At 45.0% G+C, this 16,577-nt stretch overlaps 1 protein-coding gene across 4 annotated transcripts in view; it reads right to left on the reverse strand.

Annotated features, from left to right (window-relative positions):
* The window catches only part of PTPRO (protein tyrosine phosphatase receptor type O), a 555,000-nt gene that overhangs the window by 252,575 nt on the left and 285,848 nt on the right, over window positions 1-16,577 (reverse strand). For all 4 annotated transcript variants that reach the window (XR_013215987.1, XM_077267281.1, XM_077267279.1 and 1 more), the window contains one exon: window positions 13,831-13,951. Coding sequence is in view for 3 of the 4 variants with exons in the window: in XM_077267281.1 (XP_077123396.1) it covers window positions 13,831-13,951 (121 nt within the window). In the remaining variant the exon portion in view is untranslated. The remainder of the gene's footprint in view (window positions 1-13,830; window positions 13,952-16,577) is intronic.

Raw genomic sequence — 16,577 nt, forward strand, 5'->3', positions numbered from 1 at the left:
ACTAGAGCTGAGTACGAGGTTGTGCGGACAGAAACACTGACACAGGGGAACGACAGTGCTCCCCAAGGTAAAGTCAGGATGGCAGGGGCAGCCATAACAGAAATTATGACCTGTGTAAGGGGCGACTGCAGGTTACAGGATGACCGATTGGGTGGTGGTGACTCCCATTCAGATAAGGACGCCAGTGGGAAAGAGTGCAGTATAGCTGACTCAAGTACAAGTGGCAAGTCTTCCTCCCGGAGGAAAAGGGGCTGAACAAATTGCACCTGGTGAGAAGGTTGATAAAGAGGAGGTCCAGGATCTCGCTAATGAGTTGTCTCATGAGAAGCAAAAGGTAACAGATTTATAGGCCGAGTTAAGGCATCTGAGACAAGCAGCTGAGCACCGGGTAGGTGAACTGGAGAAGAAAGTCTCTGAGCTCAAACATCACCTGTCAACCTGGCAAAGTGTGAATAAAGCCTTATGGGAAGATGTGGAAGGGCTCAGAGAAGCATAGGAAACTTCAGAGGAAACTGCAATCAAGCAGAAAGTTTCTGAAGCACAGTTATTCTTGAGGATACTTGACACGAATAAATCCTTGTCTTGGTCCAGGCACAGATAGATATGCTTATTAGGCAGTTCAAATCATATCTTAGCTCAACCAGGGAGGCCTGGTTAATAGTCTTAGGTTATTGCAAAGCAGCAACAGCTTACATGACCAGCAAATGCAGATGGAAGAAACCACGAACAGCAGATGAAGGAGGATTACTGGAAACTTGTGTATGCAGCAGGAACTCAGAGCAGAGTAGCAGAATCACCACACAGGTTCACAGGAGCAGGTGTATAGCCAGGGAGTAATCAGAGGTCAGGAGCTGGATGCAAGGCAGAATACTCTAGCACAGACTGAAGGCTGGGGTGGAGTTTTATAGCAGGAGACACAGTGCACATGAGACCAAAGACGCCATTTTGGAAAAGGGCAGTAAGGCAAAAAATGTTCAGAGTCCTGACATTACTCCCTCCTTAGAAGCGGCCTCAGGATGATCCAGGACCTGGTTTCTCAGGGAATCTCTGATGAAAACGAGAAAACTTCTGTTGGGCATTGATGTTTTCCACAGGTTCCCAAGAGTCTTCCTCAGGGGGATATCCCTGCCATCTTTTCAGATATTGGAGCCGATTCCTGCGAATCCTGGAATCAATAATTTCCTCCACCACGAATTGTTCTTGCCCATCAATCACCACAGGCTGCGGAGGTGGCACAACACATCCCTGGAAGGTATTAGGAGATACAGGCTTTAGTAAAGATACATGAAAAACTGGGTGTACCTTCATTGTCCTAGGCAGCTTCAGCCGGCAGGCCACAGAGCTCACAATACCGTTGATCTTGAAAGGGCCAATGAATTTCTGTCCAAGTTTTTGTGAAGGAACGTTTAACTTCAGATTCTTAGTTGCTAACAACACGGAATCTCCTACCTTGAACATGGGTGCAGGTTTACGGAATCTATCAGCCGATCTCTTATAACGTTCTTGAGCTGTGGTCAGGGATTCCTTCAGAACCTCCAGATTCTGTCTCATCGCAGTCAGCCTTTCCTCCACTGCCAGAACCGGAGAATTAATTGGAGACCTAGGTAAAATACACGGATGATAACCCAGATTGGCAAAGAAAGGTGTAAATTTAGTGGAGGCGCTCTGAGAATTATTATATGAAAGTTCGGCTAACGGCAACAACTCCAACCAATCATCCTGGAGATGGCTGACATAACATCTTAGATATTGTTCCAGCGTCTGGTTGGTACGCTCATATCTGACCATTTGTCTGGGGATGGTAAGCGGAAGAGAGACAGACATTAATATTGAGTGCAGAGCAAAACCCCTTCCAGAATCTTGAAGTGAACTGTACTCCACGGTCAGAGATGATCTCATCCGGAACCCCGTGCAACCGAAAGACATTCTGTATAACCAAGTTCACTGTATCTTTAGCTGAGGGGAGGCCGGTGCACGGAACAAAATGAGCAGCTTTTGTCAGGCGATCAACTACCACCTTGATTGTATTCATGCCCCCCGATGTAGGCAGCTCCACAATAAAGTCCATTGATATAGACCCCCAAGGGCAGGACGGAACAGGTAATGGTTGTAGAAGACCCGTAGGTGCCACATGAGGAGTCTTGTGACGGGCACATACCTCGCAAGAGAGAACATAGTCCTTGGTATCCTTCAGGCAAGTTGGCCACCAGAAGAATCGGCTCAGGACCTCTTGTGTCTTCTGTTCCCCCCTGTGACCAGCCAACTTGGAGTCATGTACCAACTTGAGGATCTGCAGACGGACGACCTCCAGGATGTAGATACGTCGATCTCTGAACCACATGCCACCCTTAAAGACAAGATTAATATCCACAGGTGGGTTGGCCAGAAATACATCACCTTCATAGGCCTCCCTGCACTCCTTCCACAAGTCCTGATCGTGGATAACTCCGATGAAATTGGCATCAGATAGAATGGTCTTGGACGGAGCTCCAGGTACGGAATCCGCAGCATGGATTCGGGATAAAGCATCAGCCTTCCCATTACGAGAACATGGACGGTACGAGATAACAAAGTTAAATTGATTTAAAAACAAGTTCCAACGAGCCTGACGAGGAGAAAGACATCTAGCGGATCTAAGGAACTCTAGATTGCGATGGTCAGTTAGCACTATGATCTGTTGTGCAGCTCCTTGCAGATGATGCCTCCATTCTTTGAAAGCCGCAATAATAGCCAGCAATTCCTTGTCTCCCATGTCATAATTCTTCTCTGCTGAGGTTAGTCTACGGGAAAAGAAAGCACAAGGATGTAGCAGACACTTCTCTCCAGTTCTTTGGGAGAGAATAGCCCCCAAAGCATTATCAGAAGCGTCCACCTCCACAATGAAAGGAAGTGTTGGATCTGGGTGTATCAACAGCGGTGCTGATGTGAAACAGATCTTAAGCTGATCAAAAGCTTCTTGAGCCTGTGATGACCACTTAAAGGGTTTTTCCTTCTTTGTCAAGGAAGTAATGGGATGGACAATATCAGAAAAATTTCGAATGAAGCATCTGTAGAAATTTGCAAAACCAATAAAACGTTGGACCTCCTTAACGTTCATGGGTACCGGCCAGTCAAGGATAGCCTGAAACTTACCAGATTCCATGTTCAGCCCCTGGGGAGAGATGATATAACCTAAGAACTGTATCTCAGAACGATGGAACTCGCATTTCTCCGGCTTAATATACAGATGGCTCTCTTTCAGATGTCTTAAAACAGTTTTGACATGTTCTTCATGTTCCTGTAGAGAGTCAGAAAAGATTAGTATATCGTCCAAATAGATCACTACAAACTGGTCCAACAAATCTCTGAAAATGTCATTAGCAAGGTGTTGAAATGTTGCAGGGGCGTTACAAAGCCCGAAGGGCATCACAAGAGATTCAAAGTGTCCATACCGGCATCTGAATGCTGTCTTCCACTCATCCCCTGGACGAATACGCACCAAATTATAAGCCCCACGAAGATCTAGTTTAGAGAACACCTTAGCATGGCGGACTCTTTCCAGTAATTCGGGAATCAGAGGCAAAGGGTAACGGTTTCATACGGTTACCTTATTGAGTTCTTGATAGTCAACACAGGGTCTCAGGGTCCCATCCTTCTTCTTTACAAAAAAGATAGGTGCCCCTGCTGGTGAGGAAGAAGGACGTATGAAGCCTTTGGCCAGATTTTCATCAATATACTCTTTTAAGGCTTGAAGCTCAGGTGCCGCCAAAGGGTATACATTACCAAAAGGAATGGCTGCCCCGGGAAGCAGCTCAATGGAACAGTCATAATGCCTGTGTGGAGGAAGCTGATCTGCATTCTTCTTGTCACAGATGTCAGAGAACTCTTTATATGCTGGAGGTAAAGAAAATACCTGTACATGTGTTTCCGTAGCCGTGGACTCAGGGACAGCTTCTGTTAACGCTGAGTTGCTCCTTGTTGGGAAGATAATCTCCTTGGTCTCCCAGTTGATAATTGGGTTCTGAGAACGCAACCAAGGAATACCTAAAATCACAGGAAAATGAGGAGAAGAAATTAGCAAGAAAGAAAGTTGCTCCTGAAGATTAGGCTCCAACACAATTTCAAAGAGTACAGTTTCCTGATCCACAGGCGCAGAGATTAAAGGTGACCCATCCACTGTTTCCATGGTAAATGGAGAGGCTCTTTGCTGAATTTTAATACCATGTTCCTTGGCAAATGCGATATCCATGAAATTGCCACCTGCACCAGAGTCAATCATAGCTGCACTGGAAATCCACTGTCCTGAACACAGGATCTTAATAGGGAGAGAACAGTGAGAGTTCTTTTCCTTCAGCTCCTTGGGGGGTGAAGAAATAGAGTGAATAGAATACAGCGTTTAAAGGCAGGCTACATTCAGAGATGTCAGATTCATCATCACAGTTGTCATACTCCCCTACTGCTGCTAGCACCTTGTTAGGCCGTCTAGGACACTTAGGACAATTGATCAAGAAGTGGTCAGACTGGCCACAGTAGAAACATAGACTTTCACGAAGGCGATGCTCCCGGCGTTCATTGATCTCGCGCCTCTGAACGGAATCAATTTACATGGGCACCTCCTCCACCTCCCGAGAGGTTTTACCTGCAGGCTCTTTGGAAGGAAGGGAAAAGTTAGAAATACGGTTATATGCAGCAAACTTCTCCTGCCTACGCTCAGTAAAGCGAATGTCTATGCACACACAATGCTGTATAAATGTCTCTAGCTCTTGTGGTGACTCAGAGCAGGCTAGTTCATCTTTTACAATACTAAACAGACCCCTTTTAAAAATAGGTAATTGTGCATAACTGTCCCAATTGGTATCTACCGCCAATCTCCTGAATTCAGTGGCATACTCAATAACAGAACGTTTAGCCTGGCGTAAAGACAACAAAGCACATTCAGCGGTTGCACGGCGATTAGGGTCATCAAACATTAATGCCATAGCGGCCAAGAAATCATCCAAGTCATTTAACCGTGGGTCACGAGACTCAATCATCAGATTCGCCCAGGCGAGTGCTCGTGAGGTCAGTAGCATTATTACACACAATACTTTGGATCTATCAGTAGGAAAACGGTCAGCATGCACATCAAAATATAGCATACATTGATTCACAAAGCCACGAAATTTGTCGCGATCACCATTAATTCTGAATGGGGGAAACTTAGGTGGGCCAGCTGGTGGTGGTTGCCCAGAGGGTAAAGTCACTTGTGCAGCTATTTGCATGCTTATGTCCTGAAAAGCCCGTCCATACTGGGACTCTATGCCAGCAAGTTTGTTTTCCTGGGCTGCCATGCGGTTGCTCAAGTCCTGCAAAGTTTGTCCAAACACTTGTTGATTGTGTTCAAAGCTTCCAAACTTCTTTTGCAGACCTTCCACATCTTTCTGCAGTGATCTAATTATGGAAAACACCTGCTGTAATTTGATTTCTGCAGTCATTGTTCCAGCAGTCTCCCTTTTTTTTAGGCTAGAGTATCCTGTAATAATTATAGGGGATAACTCAGGAGACTCTTTGCGTGGAACAAGACAACTACAGGACACAGTTTTATAAGTGGTAAAGTCTATATAATCACACGGTGATTCAAACAGGTGCAGAGAGAAACTCAAGTCCACAATACTTGGTGCAAATAATAAACGCAGCTTAGCAGTCTATAGGAAACTTCAGAGGAAACTGCAATCAAGCAGAAAGTCTGTGAAGCACAGTTATTCTTGAGGATACTTGACACGAATAAATCCTTGTCTTAGTCCAGGCACAGATAGATATGCTTATTAGGCAGTTCAAATCATATCTTAGCTCAACCAGGGAGGCCTAGTTAATAGTCTCAGGTTATTGCAAAGCAGGAGCAGCTTACATGACCAGCAAATGCAGATGGAAGAAACCATGAACAGCAGATGGAGGATTACTGGAAACTTGTGTATGCAGCAGGAACTCTGAGCAGAGTAGTAGGATCACCACACAGGTTCACAGAAGTAGGTGTATAGCCAGGGAGTAAGGGTACTGTCACACAGTGCAAGTTTGATCGCTACGACGGCACGATCCGTGACGTCGCAGCATCGTATGATTATCACTCCAGCGTCGTAGACTGCGGTCACACTGTGCAATCACGGCGCTGGAGCGATGCCGAAGTCCCCGGGTAACCAGGGTAAACATCGGGTTACTAAGCGCAGGGCCGCGCTTAGTAACCCGATGTTTACCCTGGTTACCAGCGTAAACGTAAAAAAAACAAACAGTACATACTTACATTCCGGTGTCTGTCCCCCGGCGTTCTGCTTCTCTCCACTGTGTAAGCGCCATAGCCGGAAAGCACAGCGGTGACGTCACCGCGTCACCGCTGTGCTCGCTTTCCGGCTGGCAGGCGCTCACATGGCAGAGAAGCTGAGACGCCAGAGGACAGACACCGGAATGTGAGTATGTACTGTTTGGTTTTTTTTACGTTTACGCTGGTAACCAGGGTAAACATCGGGTTACTAAGCGCGGCCCTGCGCTTAGTTACCCGATGTTTACCCTGGTTACAAGCGAACACATCGCTGGATCGCTGTCACACACAACGATCCAGCGATGTCAGCGGGTGATCAAGCGACGAAAGACAGTTCCATACGATCTGCTACGACGTACGATTCTCAGCAGGGTCCCTGATCGCTGCTGCGTGTCAGACACTGCGATATCGTATGGATATCGCTAGAACGTCACGAATCGTACCGTCGTAGCGATTAAAATGGCACTGTGTGACAGTACCCTTAGTGAAGGCAAAAGGGCCAACAAGTGCTAAGCATCTCTGGAAACTCCTTCAAGATTGTTGTAAGGCCATTCCCGGTGACCATCTCTTGAAGCTCATCAATAGAATGCCAAGGGTGTGCAAAGCATTCCTCAAAGCAAAAGGTGGCTACTTTGAAGAACCTAGAATATAAGACATAATTTCAGTTGTCTCACATTTTTTTTGTTAAGTATATAATTCCACATGTGTTAATTCATAGTTTTGATGCCTTCAGTGTGAATGTACAATGTTCATAGTCATGAAAATACAGAAAAATCTTTAAATGAGAAGGTGTGTCCAAACATTTGGTCTGTACTGTGTATATATATATATATATATATATATATATATATATACATATATATATATACTGTATATATTTACACATGCATACTGTAGAGGTTGCAGTCGCTTGGGTGCATCAGGAAGAAGGCAGGAGGCTTTTCCATTAAAGGTTCATGTGGGTTTATTACTTCATAAACCCAGAAGCAAAACAGAAAACAAACAGTTTTCAGGTCAGGCAAGCCAAAATCCAAATGTCCATATCAGGGCTCAACTCTGCCAGGCCTGTGGGCACACAGCCTGGGGTAGTGTCCAGTTCTCAGGCTCGGCCTGGAGCCAAACACACACAGGAGGCTTTCTCCCTCCAAACATGCAGACCATGTGCCAAAAAACAGCCTCCATTATATAGGCTGTTAACCACACCCAGAGGTGAGGTATTAGGGTAGCTAGATCCACCCATCTCTCCCAGCCACCCGTAACCCAGTCCCAGGTGCAACAAATGAACCTCTTAGTGCTTTCACGCATTAGAGAAAATACTCCGGGTTACATCACAAAGACATGCCATCTCTGCGACACATACCTCATATCAACTATGCAACCATTAAACACACTACATACCTCCCCCTCTGCCTAAAGCCATGGGGCTTGGCACTTTCTACTACCAGACAAGGGATTCTCAAGAATAAATGTCGCTTCCCTGCTTTATGCTCTACATGGAAGCTGAAGTCTTGTAGGGCTAAGAACCAGCGGGTGACCCTTGTATTTTTACTATTTGCTTCTCTCATCCATCTGAGTGGGGCATGGTCAGATACCAATCTAAACTTACATCCTACCAAACAGTACCGTGATGTGTCCACTGCCCACTTTATGGCCAAGCACTCCTTCTCTAAGACCGAATAATTCCTCTCACATGAGGATAGCTTCCTACTCGGGTAGAGAACAGGGTGCTCCTCCCCGTGTATCTCCTGGGAAAGGACTGCACCAAAACTGATGTCTGAGGCTTCTGTTTGGCATATAAACTCTTTCTTAAAGTCAGGAGCCACCATAACCGGTTGCTTTTATTTTCTGAAAGGCCGTCTCTGCCTCTTCAGACCATTTAACCATTACCGATTTTGTCCCCTTAAGGAGGTCAGTCAGGGGCACGGCTATCATGGCGAAGTTTGGGATGAACCTCCTGTAGTATCCCATGATCCACAGGAAGGCTCTACGTTGCTTTTTTGACAATGGTCTTGGAAATGTTTGGATTGCCTCCACTTTACTGATTTGGGATTTGATCTCGCCTCTACCCACTACATATCCCAGGTATTTGGCTTCTTCTTTCCCCAAGTCACATTTCTTTGGGTTGTTTGAAAATGCCGGTTTCTTAGAGCATCAGACACTGCCTGGACCTTTTCCATATGACTCTCCCAGTCCGGGCTGAAGATAACAATATCGTCCAGATATGTTGCGGTGTATTGCTTATGGGGTGAAAGGATTCTATCCATAGCTCTCTGGAATGTCGCCAGGGCCCGTGCAGTTTAAACGGCACCCGGACATACTGGAAACATATATCAGGCATAGAAAACGAAGTCTTCTCCTTGGCTCCCTGTGCTGTGGGGGTCTGCCAATATCCCTTTGTCAAATCCAAGGTAGTATCTTGCAGGCCCAAGTCTCTCGATCAGCTCATCGACGCGTAGCATTAGACATGTGTCGAACTTGGAGATCTCATTCAACTTTCGATAGACATTGCATAACCTCCATTCACTATCAGGCTTTGGGACCAGGGCAATCGGGCTTGACCAACCACTCTTAGATTCGATAAGGCATCACGTTTATGTCCACATGTGGCTCCGTCAGAACTTCGCGTTCTATGACCTTTGCGCACCCCGTCAATTCCGAGAACAGATCTCTGTTCTCCCTGTTCTTCTGGAAGAACTCTCAGCACCATCGACTACACTACCATTAGGCACACTACAATATATACTGTCACTCATCTGAATACCACCAGTCTTATCTATATGGGCATCTACAAGTGCTTCTCACTAACTTAGAATATCATTAAAAAGTTCATTTTTTTTTCAGTTCTTCAATACAAAAAGTGAAACTCATATATTGTATAGAGTCATTACAAACAGATATCTATTATGTGTTTATTTCTGTTAATGCTGATGATTATGGCTTACATCCAATGAAAACCCAAAAGTCATTATCTCAGTAAATTAGAATACTTTATAACACCAGCCTGAAAAATTATTTTAAAATCCAAAATTTTGGCCTACTGAAATGTCTGTTGAGTAAATGCTCTCAATACTTGGTCGGGGCTCTTTTTGAATCAAATACTGCATCAATTTGGTGTGGGGGTCCTTGTGGGGCTACTTATACCTCCACTTGGGTCATTTTTCCTCCTGCCTGTGGTTTATCCTCCTGGTGCTTAAACACTAGATTGGTAATGACATGAAGCATGTGAGTGGGGGGTTTTACCCTGTAACTATTATGCACGTTGTGGCACGAGCACTTTAGATAGACTTAGACTCACTTATACAATAGGGCAGGAGTATGAAATGATCCTCGTTCTTTTCACTTTCTGTCTTCTTTTCCCTGCATATGTCTGCAATTTTTAACTGATTCATTTGTGATTATTTGTGATTATTAGTTCTTTTTGTGACTTTTTTGTGATCTTCTCAATAAAATTTATATTTATTAAGTGTACCTAATGACTTGCGTTTCTCCTAGTTTATATATGATTTTTGAGTGGGTACTGATTTTTGCTCTCCTGATGGGTTACTTATAGCCCGACCTTGAGACATTAAATATGTCACTGAGGTATGTGTATCTATCAATTTGGCGTGGCATGGAGGAGATCAGCCTGTGACGTGAGGTGCTGAGGTGTTATGGAAGCCCAGGTTGCTTTAATAGCAGCCTTCAGCTCATCTGCATTGTTGGGTCTGATGTCTCTCTTCTTCGTCTCTCTTCTTCCTCTTGACAATACCCCATAGATTCTCTATGGGGTTAAGGTCAGACGAGTTTGCTGGCCAATCAAGCACAGTGATACTGTTGTTTTTAAACCAGGTTGTCAGGAAAATATAAATTAATATCCATTGTTTGGGTTACACAGCCAGAGCTGCCTACTACTACTCCCACCAATGGTTTCTGTAAAGCCAAAATCCTTCTTGCAGCCCCTTTCCCCCTCTCTGTGAATTTCCACTTCCCCCTCCCTTCCACCAAATGGTTATTCTGTAATGTGAGTGTATTGCTCTGCCAGTTAGCAGAGAGTAGCATGTGTTTTTCCACCAAAATCCCTTTGTCTGCTAGCATAACACTTAAAGTCAAAGTTCAATAACACACATTAATCCTACAAACATGAAAATTAGATTTCCAGGATCTGGGCAATTAGGGCTACGCATGGCAGCGTTTTGCGGAATTTAGGGCCATCAGAAACCTGGGAAATGAATTCCAGTAAACCACAGACATACCGTGTTTGGACTCTAAAGAAAGGTTAGATCACACGGGTAAATATAATGCCAATATGGTTGGCCTGTGAGCTTCAGGGCCAAAGATATGAAAAAAAGAAGTTTTGTTAACTTTCCAAATAGGTTTATCCCCCAGGAAACAGCCCACCGGTGAGGTCAGCCAAATTGTGAGTCCCTAAGTTTATGGCCAAACCATAAAACAGGAAAGTTCATTCTGGGAGGCATTCAGAGCTGGAGAGACAACTAGACACCATGCTGGGGTGCTGACTCAGTCCCTTGGGAACTCTCCTCCCCTTTATTGACACGTCATACTTGTGACTGAGATTTGGTTAGTTTCGTACCTTTATCGCTTTTATTTTATAACTGTTTGTTCATATTTGTATTTTGTCTCTTTTGAAATATCTTTTTGCATCTTTGGTAAACACTGCCGATTTTTATGTAGTAAACTTGTAAATCTGCTAGATTTGTTCTTCTTGCTCTCTGATCATTCCGACACGTACTCCGTCCAAATTCACGCTACCTGGGGATGGTTTCTGACCAGATATAGGCTTGGTAACGGACTGGGATTATATCTAACAAGGAACTGGTGGCAGCATACTGTTCTGGTGTTATTGGGGGATCCTGGCAGTGAAGGAAAGAGGTTTATATGTGTATCCCTGGCCTGGGACTGGTGATATATATACCTCCCTCACTGCAGAGTGCCCCGATAACCAGTACGTGACAGGGCAGCCTCTCCAGTGACTAGTCATCCTAGGCACAGTTCCCTGGCTGACCTGAGGGTAAGGGGGCCCCAGAGAGCTGCAAGTTCATGAACTAGAAAAGTAAAGTGGGTTTACCTGACACAGGTATTGGTACTTTTTGCAGTGTGGACAGGTGCCAAGTCCTGCTGGAGAATGAAATTTCCATCTCCAAAATGCTTGTCAGCAGAGGGAAGCATAAAGTGCTCTAAAATTTCCTGGTAGACGGCTGTACCGACTTTGGTCTTGATAAAGCACAGTGGACCTACACCAGCAGATGACATGGCTCCCCAAACCATCACTGATTGTGAAGACTTCACACTAGACCTCCAGCAGCTTGGATTGTCACCTCTCCACTCTTCCTCCAGACTCTGGGACCTTGATTTCCAAATGAAATGCAAAATTTAATTTCATCTGAAAACAACACATTGGACCACTGACAACAATCAAGTTCTTTTTCTCCTTGGCCCAGGTAAGAAGCTTCTGGCGTCTATTGGTCTTGTCATGTCAGCTTGACACAAGGAATGTGACACTTGTAGCCCATGTCCTGGAGACATCTGTGTGTGGTGGCTCTTGAAGCCATGACTCCAGCAGCAGTCCACTCCTTGTGAATCTCCCTCAAATTTTTGAATGGTCTTTTCTTAACAATCCTTTCAAGGCTACGGTTTATCCTGGTTGCTTGTGCACCTTTTTCTACCACACTTTTTCCTTCCACTCCACTTTCCATAAATATAAATATATAGTATACAACCAAAGCAGTGTTTGGTCAGTAATATAACCCTATAAAAAATCCATACAAAAAATAGGGGTTTGTTGAGAAAATACGAAATATTTTATTATAAATCACATAGATAAATACATATAGACAAAGTGAGCAATAAGGGAGTAGACAGTAAAAACGTAGTGGGGTTTAGGTAACATGGAGCAACCCCACTGATGAGAAACACATAACTGTCCTGGTCAGAACACCCGCAACAAGTAAAGAAATAAAGTGATCAGTGCTATAGGGGGAAGGGCCATATATACTGACTAAATTAATATAAGTTGGCCCAACAAAATACGTCCTCCAAGCAGCATAATCAAAGGTTATTATACAGGTCAGCAGGTCCAGGATAAATACCAATAATAGTTAAGAGATCGTCATACCTTGAAACATGGTGACACTGAAGTGCGGGTGTGACTGGCAGGGCAGAAGGGAGCCTCGACGCGCGTTTCACCGCCTTGGCTTCGTCAAGCCAAGCCTTGGTGAGAGAAGAACTCCAAGATCACTGTGGCTGAGCTCCAGAGATGCAGTAGGGAGATGGAAAAAAATTCCACAAAGCCAACTATCACTGCAGCCCTCCACAAGTCGGACCTTTATGGCAGAGTGGCCCGATGGAAGCCTCTCCTCAGTACAAGACATATGAAAACCCGCATAGAGTTTGCTAAAAAAAACACATGAAGGACTCCCAGACAAAGAGAAATAAGATTCTCTGGTCTGATGAGATGAAGATAGACCTTTTTGGTGATAATTCTAAGAGGTATGTGTGGAGAAAACCAGGCACTGCTCATCACCTGCCCAATACAATCCCTACAATGAAACATGGTGGTGGCAGCATCATGCTATGGGGTATTTTTCAGCTGCAGGGACAGGATGACTGGTTGTCATTGAAGAAAACATGAATGCGGCCAAGTACAGAGATATCCTGGATGAAAACCTCTTCCAGAGTGTTCTGGACCTCAGACTTGGCCGAAGATTCACCTTCCAACAAGAAAATGACCCTAAGCACACAGCTAAAATAACAAAGGAGCGGTTTCAGAACAACTCTGTGACCATTCTTGACCGGCCCAGCCAGAGCCCTAACCTAAACCCACGTGAGCATCTGAGAGACCTAAAAATGGCGTCCACCAATGTTCACCATCCAACCTGTCGGAACTGGAGAGGATCTGCAAGGAAGAATGGCAGAAGATCCCCAAATCCAGGGGTGAAAAACGTTGCATCATTCCAAAGAAGACTCATGACTGTACTAGCTCAAAAGGGGCTTCTACTCAATACTGGGCAAGGGGTCTGAAGACTTAGGACCATGGGAGATTTCAGTTTTTCTTTCTTAATAAATTTGCAAAAATTACTACATTTCTGTTTTTTCAGTCAACATGGGGTGCAGAATGTATGTTAATGAGAAAAAAAATGAACTTTTTTGAATTTACCAAATGGTTGCAATGAAGCAAAGAGTGAAAAATTGAAAGGGGTCTGAATACATTCTGTACCCACTGTAGCACAGCAGGTCCGTCCGCTCAGGTCAGTGTCCCAGCAAAACACACACTGTAAGCCTCCATGCCTCCAGTCACAGACCGTGTGACAAACAACAGCCTCCATTAAATAGGCTGTAACCACACCCAGAGGTGAAGTATGTGGGTAGCCAGACCCGACAATTTCTCATAGCTACCCGCAACCCGGACCCAGGTGCAACAAACGAACCTCTTATTGCTTTCATGCACTACAGAAAAATACTACGGGTTGCATCACAGAGACAAGTCATCTCTGTGACACATACCTCCCATCGACTATGTGACCATTAGCCACACTACAATATCTACACACACCGTCACTCACCTATCTTCACCAGATGTGGTAGGGAGGTGTTACTACTTCTCTCTGTGCAGGCGGTGACTGTGATATTATAGATGTCTCCCGCTGGCAGACTCATTACCGCGGTCATCATGGTTCTGGACACCTGAAATGATGGAGTAACATTGGTCATGTGACTGGAGAAAACGTTTGCCGTTTTTTCTTAATCAGATCTAATTTTGTTTATATGACACCTGACCAGATTACAGCTGATGGTAGAGTAGATGACATCTATGTTTACAGGGCAAACATATCCCCCAAAACTTCTACTGCTGACAACATAGAGTACATGGGAGAGGCATTGCCAGCACATGGGAGTTGTCGACACAGCACATGGGGGGCGCTGGCCTAGCACACTGGGGATGCCGGCCCAGCAAATGAGAAAGGCAGTGCAAGTGAGTCGCCCCGCAGGCTAGGGGTACTCGGTACCGGGTCCTACTGCTTCACAGGGGGATGTCACGGTGGCTGCGACCCGATCCGTGGCCCAGGGCACCCATGTAAAAGAGAAAGGTCTTTAAAGGGATAGAGTTTATGTTCGTGACGCCACCTGTGGTATTCGGTCAGGGTGACCGACGCTGCTGTAAGGGGTCCTCTGGGGTGATGTTATGGCAGCTAGATGGTATACCTTCCCACAGGTGAAGTATGTCCGCAGGGCTTCCCGGTGTATAGAAGGTGAATGGTGAGAGGTGCAGGGAAGAACGAGGACACAAGGTTGCAGTCTCTTTACCTTTACTGAAGACTTGGGCATCCACAGTCCAGCGCACCAGATCACAGGGCAGGCAGAGTCCGGCCGGTTTGGAGGCAAGTCCAGAGTCCCCTTGTCCAGGTGGAAATCAGTAGTGTTGTGAACTCTATTTTTGGGCTCCCTCTAGTGGTCACAAGCGGTACTGTGTAGTGTTGTCTTTCTGCAGATGGCTGCATCAGCTGGTTCGTTATCCTTGGTTGGTTTCCTATTTAGCTCTCCTGGATACTCAGTTCCTTGCCTGCTATCAATGTATTCAGTGCTCTTCAGATTCCTTGTGACTACCTTGCTCCCAGTCTCTCCAAGACAAGCTAAGTTTTTGTTTGTTCATTTTTTGATTATCAGCATTCATCATGTTTCTTGTCCAGTTTGCTAAAATGTGATTTCCTCGCTTGCTGGTTGCTCTAGGGGACTGAGTTTCTCCCCCCACACCGTTAGTTGGTGCGGGGGTTCTTGAAATCTCAGAGTGGATATTTTGTAAGGGTTTTTTACTGACCGCATAGATTCCCTTTTCTATTTTCTGCTATCTAGTATTAGTGGGCCTCATTTGCTGAATCTGCTTTCACCCCTGTGTATGTGCCTTCCTCTTACCTCACCGTTATTATTTGTTGGGGGCTTCTATATCTTTGGGGATTATTTCTCTGGAGGCAAGAGAGGTCTTTCTTTCTCTCTAGGGGTAGTTAGTTCCTCAGGCTGGCTTGAGACGTCTAGGATTTTTAGGCACGTTCACCGGCTACTTCTAGTGTGTTTGGATAGGTTCAGATTTGCGGTCAGTCCAGTTTGCCACCTCCCTAGAGCTTGTCCTATGTTTGTTACTTAGCTGGAGTAATTTGTGATCCTCAGCCACTAAGGATCATAACAGTATAGCAGGCCAAAAAGTGTTTAATGCATCGCCGAAGTGGGATAAAAAAAAGACCTGAGTACATTTTTTTTTTTCTCCTCCCGCTTTTCCTTTGCTGCAGTCTGTTTAGCTTCTTTCATCCCCTTGAACTCTGGGTGGTTTTGAGCTCAGCTGCAGACATGAATGTTCAGACTCTGACTTCTAGTGTGGATCATCTTACTGCACGGGTGCAAAGTATTCAGGATTTTGTTATTCATAGCCCTATGTCAGAACCAAAGATACCCATTCCTGAGTTGTTTTCTGGAGATAGATCTAGGTTTCTAAATTTTAAGAATAATTGTAAGTTATTTCTATCTCTGAGACCTCGTTCCTCTGGTGATTCCGCTCAGCAAGTTAAGATTGTTATCTCCTTGTTGCGTGGCGACCCTCAGGATTGGGCTTTCTCTCTGGCGCCAGGAGATCCTGCATTGCTTAATGTAGATGCATTTTTTCTGGCTCTTGGACTGCTTTATGAGGAGCCTAATCTTGAGAATCAGGCAGAAAAAGCTTTGCTGGCTATCTCTCAAGGTCAGGATGAAGCAGAGGTGTATTGTCAAAAATTTCGGAAATGGTCGGTGCTTACTCAATGGAATGAGTGTGCCCTGGCTGCAAATTTCAGAGAAGGTCTTTCTGAGGCCGTTAAGAATGTTATGGTGGGGTTCCCCACCCCTACAAGTTTGAGTAATTCTATGGCTTTAGCCATTCAGGTTGATCGGCGTTTGCGGGAGCGCAAATCTGCTCATCCTTTGGCGGTATTTTCTGAACAGAGACCTGAGTCTATGCAATGTGACCGAACTCTGACCAGAATTGAGCGACAAAGTCATAGACGTCAAAATGGGTTGTGCTTTTACTGTGGTGATTCTACTCATGTTATCTCAGCATGCTCTAAACGCTTAAAAAAAAATCGCTAAACCTGTCACCATTGGTACTATACAGCCTAAATTTATTTTGTCTGTTACTTTAATTTGTTCTTTGTCATCCTACTCGGTTATGGCTTTTGTGGATTCAGGTGCTGCCCTGAATCTGATGGATTTGTCGTTTGCCAGGCGCTGTGGTTTTGTCCTGGAGCCTTTGGAATTTCCTATTCCTCTGAGGGGAATTGATGCTACG

The sequence above is a fragment of the Ranitomeya variabilis genome, chromosome 5 (genome assembly GCF_051348905.1).
Source record: "Ranitomeya variabilis isolate aRanVar5 chromosome 5, aRanVar5.hap1, whole genome shotgun sequence".
NCBI lineage: Eukaryota > Metazoa > Chordata > Amphibia > Anura > Dendrobatidae > Ranitomeya > Ranitomeya variabilis.